Below are 6050 nucleotides of genomic sequence, written 5' to 3'. Positions count from 1 at the left end.
GTTTCAAACCACAGGGGAAAGTTACCACATGATTTGGACAAAATCTGTATATAAATCTATCCTAAAAGCAAATAATCCCAATTTTATAAATTCACAGTTCTATATCTGCCCCAAGAAGTAGGCAGCTTCCAATCTCCGGCTCTCTGATTCAGAGCAGCCATCTTGTCTCTTCACAGCAGGGGACCTCAGAATCCTCTTTCTTTGTTTCAAGGTTCCCTTGCTTGAGCCAACATGTGATTTGTTTCTGTTCAGGTAATCAAACCTCCAAATTTCTAACTAAATTTCTTTTTTATTATTGATTGATTGATTGATTGGATTTTTAAATTTACATTTCAAATGTTATTCCCTTTCCCGGAAGCCCCTATCTGATTCCCCCTCCACCTTCTTCTACTCCCCAACCATCCCTCTTTTCCACCTCCTGACATTCCCCTATACTGGGGGCTCCAGCCTTGGCAGGACCAAGGGCTTCTCCTCCCATTGGTCAGCCTCTGCTACATATGCAGCTGCAGCCATGGGTTTGTCCATGTGTAATCTTTGGGTAGTGGTTTAGTACCTAGGAGCTCTAATTGGTTGTTATTGCTGTTCTTATGTTTTTGCAAGCCCCTTCAGCTCCTTCAGTCCTTTCTCTAACTCCTCCAATGGGGACCCCACACTCAGTTCAATGGTTTGCTGCTATTAATTGGCTCTGTATCTGTCATGCTCTGGCTGAGCATCTCAGGAGACAGCTATATCAGGCTCCTGTCAGCACGCACTTCTTGGCTTCATCAATATTGTCCAGTTTTGGTGGCTGTATATATATATGGGTTGGATCCCCAGGTGGGGCAGGCTCTCAATGGCCATTCCTTCAGTCTCTGCTTGAACTTTGTCTCCATATCTCTTCCTATGAATATTTTTGTTCCCCCTTTTAAGAAGGACTGAAGCATCCACACTTCAGTTGTCCTTCTTGAGCTTCATGTAGTCTGTGAATTGTATTTTGAGTAATTCGAGCTTTGGGGCTAATATCCACTTATCAGTGAGTGCATACCACATGTGTTTTTTTTGTGATTGGGTTGTCTCACTCAGGATGATATTTTCTAGTTCATTCCATTTGCCTATGAATTTCAGGAAGCCATTGTTTTTGATAGCTGAGTAGTACTCCATTGTGTAAATATACCCCATTTTCTGAATCCATTCCTCTGTTGAAGGGCATCTGGGTTCTATCCAGCTTCTGGCTATTATAAATAAGACTGCCATGAACATAGTGGAGCATATGTCTTTGTTGTATGTTGGAGCATTATTTGGGTATATGCCCAGGAGTGGTATAGCTGGGTCCTCAGGTAGTACTATGTCCAATTTTCTGAGAAACCTCCAAACTTATTTCCAGAGTGGTTGTATCAGCTTGCAATCCCACCAACAATGGAGGAGTGTTCCTCTTTCTCCATATCCTCCTCAGCATGTGTTGTCACCTGAGTTTCTAACTAAATTTCTAACTATAGGCTAAGAATCTTAAATTTCTAGTGGATTCTTACCTCCCATGTTGGACATCATCTGTTGCATGAAATATTAATAAAGTACCATCCCACGCTAATGCTGACTATTTTCTGGGCCTCGGGAGTGTCACTGCATCCATGACTAGCCCCTTGCAATGACCACCCATCTCACAGTTATCTTGCTGCAGATTCTGCTCACATTCCCAGCCATCCAGCTCCTGTGGTTACAAATTTAGCTGTCACAAATTCCTGTGACCCAGTAAAATCAAAACTCTAGAGGCCTGTAATTTATCAGTTAGATTTATATCAATAAATTCTCACCCCACAAAACGTCCACACAATGAACTCAGAGCCAATTGATATTGATATAAACTCCCCACCTAGATAAGACAAATTGTCCTATAATTATCCATCCCTTATAAAATATTCATAGCTACTCATGGCTACTTAAACCATGTGGAATCTGAATTGTTTTTCTCTTCCTCCATCTTCCTTCCTCCTCTTTTTCTCTCTGACCTGGCTAGCTCTGTTGGTAGAGCATGAACCTCTTAATCTCAGGGTCATGGGTTCATGCCCCATGTTGGGTGCCATATATTGTATGAAATATTAATATGAATTTCATGCTACCGCCAGCAAGGCACCAGTGCACAGGCCATCCTGGCTTGTTCTCAGCCTGGCAGACTCTCTGACCCTGGAGCTCTGAAATCTCTCCACCTGGGTCGCTAAGTTCCCAAAGCAGGTCACTACTATGCCAGCCCCATGCTTCCAAATTCCCATGATAGCTGGGGTGCATTTCTCAAAAACCCATTCTTTGCCACTGTACCTTCTCTCTGGAACCCAGCTGAGTTGCTGCATGAAGGAAAACACCACCAAATCTTAGGTTAGAATCAACAGGTAACACAGTTGCTGGGTGCAGCAATTAGCATCCTAATTTGCAAGCTGTTCTAAGTTCTAAGTCCTCTGGTAGCAGATCCGGACATATCCACCACTGGAACCAGGGGCTTTCCCCACCTACATTTTGTCTCCATCATCTTTCCCATCCAAAAGCTACTTTAACAGTCTCTTATATGTTATTTACTCTTTGTTTTGAAGCATATAAAAGAAGTTTGCTTTGGTGATTTTCTTAGGATTTTACTGTTTTATGAAGATCCCAATGTATATAAAATCTTATTAAAAGGTCTATGGGCTTTCTCTTGTTGGTCAGCCATTTTATTAATCTGTGCACTATATTCAGTCAAATAGCTACAAAATATTAGGGACTCTACTCTTCTTATAGATTCTTATTTTATATTTTTAATGGAAAAATATAAACTACCTCCAAGATGAAACTATATATTTCCTATATAATCTTAAAGCTTTAAGATCTGTCTTTTCATATTCCTTGAATCAATTTAGTGTCTGAGAATGAAACTTAGAAGCTTAGTTAGAAGGAAGTAGACACTTTGGCAGAAAACCATCCTCTAAACACATGGAAAGGGCCGGTGAGAAAGCCAGGGCTCCACACAGGGCAAGAGAGGACTGACTTCTGCAAGCTATACTCCATTTCCATATTCATGCTTCAGTGTACTTACACATACACACATGTGCATGTGCACACATAAATAGATAGGTAGGTAGATAGATAGACAGACAGACAGACAGATAGACAGACAGACAGATGATGGATGGGTGGGTGGTAGATAGATAGATAGATAGATAGATAGATAGATAGATAGATAGATAGATAGATAGATAGATGTAAAGCAAACTGTCAAATACATGGCGGAAAATGAGCATGATAGTTTCAAGAACCCATTGTCTGTTTGAATTTCTCGCATCTGCCTAGTTCAGAAGCCTTCTGGTTTTGTTTTCTTCTTTCTTCTTTCACATACCTCTCCTTCATGGATCATTCTGCTTATGCACATGTCTCCTCTAGTCTCTTTCCTCTTACATGAGAGGCTTCTCATGGCAATGAGCCTCCTGGCATGGTTTCCTGGTACAGCTAGTGACACTCTGATTCTTCTTTGGGTATAAGTATCCTAGTGGCAATACCTTTAATATCTATGACTCTGCCACAGGCCACAACTTCCTTATCTTTCCAAGTAACATGAGCCAGTGAAAGGTCAGTGGGGTAACTACTATCAGAAAATGTAAAAACAGTACCTAAGGTGTTCAGGAATATAGCATGGTAATTATTTGGAAGGCCAGTCATGAATTCATGCCCTATGACTTTGAGCGAAGGGTCATCTACATGACACCACACTGGGAATCAATGACTTTGGAAAAGGTGATGTCATGTGTAATTATACCTTCATTCTTAGAAACACTTAGTGCCTATCTCTACTTGCAGTTCAAATGTGAGCCTTCCCTAGTATTCTTTTGGAAAGTAGCCAAATAGATCAGCTCCTCCTCTCAGACAGGGACCTTATACACTAACCTAGAAATCACTGCAAGAGACTCCTGCCACTTCCAAAATCCTAGATTAATAGTTCTGGGACCCTGGGGCGTGTTAGCTTGTTGCTAGTGGCCCTCAAATGTGGGTTTCAGATTATGAGTGGTATCACAGACAATGTACTGTCTTGCTTCCTCCTTTTACACTAAGTCTGTGCTTTTCCCAAGACCTTCCAAAGAGCCCCCTTCACATCCTTGTTCCTCAGAGTATATATTAAAGGGTTGAGAATGGGGGTGAGTATAGTATAAAAAACAGCAACAAACTTCCCCTCATTCTCTGAATATCTGTGGATGGGTTGGAGATATGTATATATGCCTGAGCCGTAAAACAGAGAAACCACAATGAGGTGGGACCCACAAGTCCCAAAGGCCTTTCTGCGCCCAGCCATTGACTTGATTCTCAGAATTGCCCTGGCAATGTGTCCATAGGATCCCAGAATCAGTGCAGCAGGGAAGATCAAGATTATTGTTCGGGCCACAAACATCTTCACCTCTGTTCCATTAGTGTCTTCACAAGCCAATTTCAGAAATATGGGCATCTCACAGAAGAAGTGATTCAGCCGATGGTTACAGAGGGGCATGGCCAAAACAAGTCCTGTCTGAATCACAGAGTTCACAAGGCCAGACACCCAGGAGGAGATGGCCAGTCCCTGACATAGCTGAGGGTGCATAATGGTCGTGTAGTGTAGTGGACGGCACACAGCAGCATAGCGGTCAAAGGCCATGACCCCCAGGAGCAGACACTCTGTGGAGACCAAGGCAAGGAAAATGAGGAGCTGAGCCACACAGCCTCCATAGCTGATGGTCCTATCAAACCCACAGAGGTTAATGAGGAGCTGCGGTACGGTGCTTGTGGTATAACACAGGTCCAGGAAAGAAAGATGGGAGAGGAAAAAGTACATGGGTGTGTGCAATCTGACATCCAGCCGAGAGAGAGCAATGATGGTGGTGTTGCCAAAGAGAGTTAGCAAATAAAAAACTAGAATAAAGACAAAGAGGAAAACCTCCAGTTGAGGGAAATCTGAGAAGCCTACCAATATGAAGCCTTCCCATAAACTGGCATTGAAAGTCCCCATTGCCTTTCACTTGGGAAAAGAGTGGACATTCACGCAGAACGTCTGCTGAGCAGTGTATGCTAAAGCTTTATCCCCATGATTCCCTAAACATTCCAGAATCACGCATCATGTTCTCTATTTTACTAACAAATTCCACTTTTCCAGTATTTTTTCCTCTTTAGAAAGGACGTCACTAAGTCAGGAGTGAATGGATTTTGTTTGAACTCTGGCCCTGCTTCTTATATGTTCTCTAATTTTGTTCTTACCACTGAAGCATTTGGGAGGATTCCTTTGGCCGCAATCCTAGCCCTCCTTGTCTAAAGGTGATGTAACTGTCACCTCCCTCACAGCATGAGGTTAGCTTCCAAATGCAGCAACATGGAGAGCCAATGTGGACCTTTGGGTGTGGCTGACTAATGGGAGTATTTCTGTAGCATATGGTCCCCAAAAATTAAAACATAGAGGTAAAACAGAATGTAAAATGTAGTGTTAGTGCTTCCTTTCTGCTGTTTTGATTGTTCCTCTTCTCTTTCTAGAAGGTGGAGTATTTCTGCAGATACCGACTGAAGTCTAACAAGGTTGACATCATGTGTCTCTCCTCTGAGCACTCATCTATTCCCATCCATCACTCCGGGTGTTGTCAGTGTGCCAACCCTGGGAAGCCTCCCACCGTTGGCAGCATCTGTTGCAAAGGATTGAGAAAAGTTCAGACAGTTAGGTGGTAACTGGTTTGCAACAAATTTCTTATTACAAATCACAATTTACCAAATATATTTCACTTAAAAATGTAGCTAGGAAATCCATCCCTGGCCTTATCTGAAAGAGTTATTTTTTCCTCTCTAGACTTTAAGATCTGCCTTTTCCTATTCCTTGAATCAATTTAGTGTCTGAGAATGAAACTTAGAAGCTTAGTTAGAAGGAAGTAGATAGACATTTTGGCAGAAACCCATCCTCTAAACACAGAGGTAGGGCCAGTGAGAGAGCCAGGGTTCCACACAGGGCAAGGAGAGGACTGACTTCTGCAAGCTGTTCTCTATTTCCACATGCAAGCTTCAGTGTACTTACCCAAACACATGTGCATGTGCACACATAGATA

At 42.4% G+C, this 6050-nt stretch overlaps 1 protein-coding gene across 1 annotated transcript; it reads right to left on the bottom strand.

The window, feature by feature from the left end:
- Positions 1 to 4045: 4045 nt before the first annotated feature.
- On the bottom strand, positions 4046 to 4975 carry Or2y1d (olfactory receptor family 2 subfamily Y member 1D). Its single transcript, NM_001001089.1, has one exon. It carries the CDS (start codon positions 4973 to 4975, stop codon positions 4046 to 4048), a length of 930 nt encoding a protein of 309 aa, NP_001001089.1.
- Positions 4976 to 6050: the final 1075 nt, after the last annotated feature.

The sequence above is a fragment of the Rattus norvegicus genome, chromosome 10 (assembly GCF_036323735.1).
Source record: "Rattus norvegicus strain BN/NHsdMcwi chromosome 10, GRCr8, whole genome shotgun sequence".
NCBI lineage: Eukaryota > Metazoa > Chordata > Mammalia > Rodentia > Muridae > Rattus > Rattus norvegicus.
Note: the sequence above shows the minus strand (reverse complement) of the source record. Positions and strands in the feature narration are given on the sequence as shown.

Coding starts and splice junctions, on each gene's coding strand:
- Or2y1d (NM_001001089.1), bottom strand. CDS start 4,975: ATGGGGACTTTCAATGCCAGTTTATGGGAAGGCTTCATATTGGTAGGC.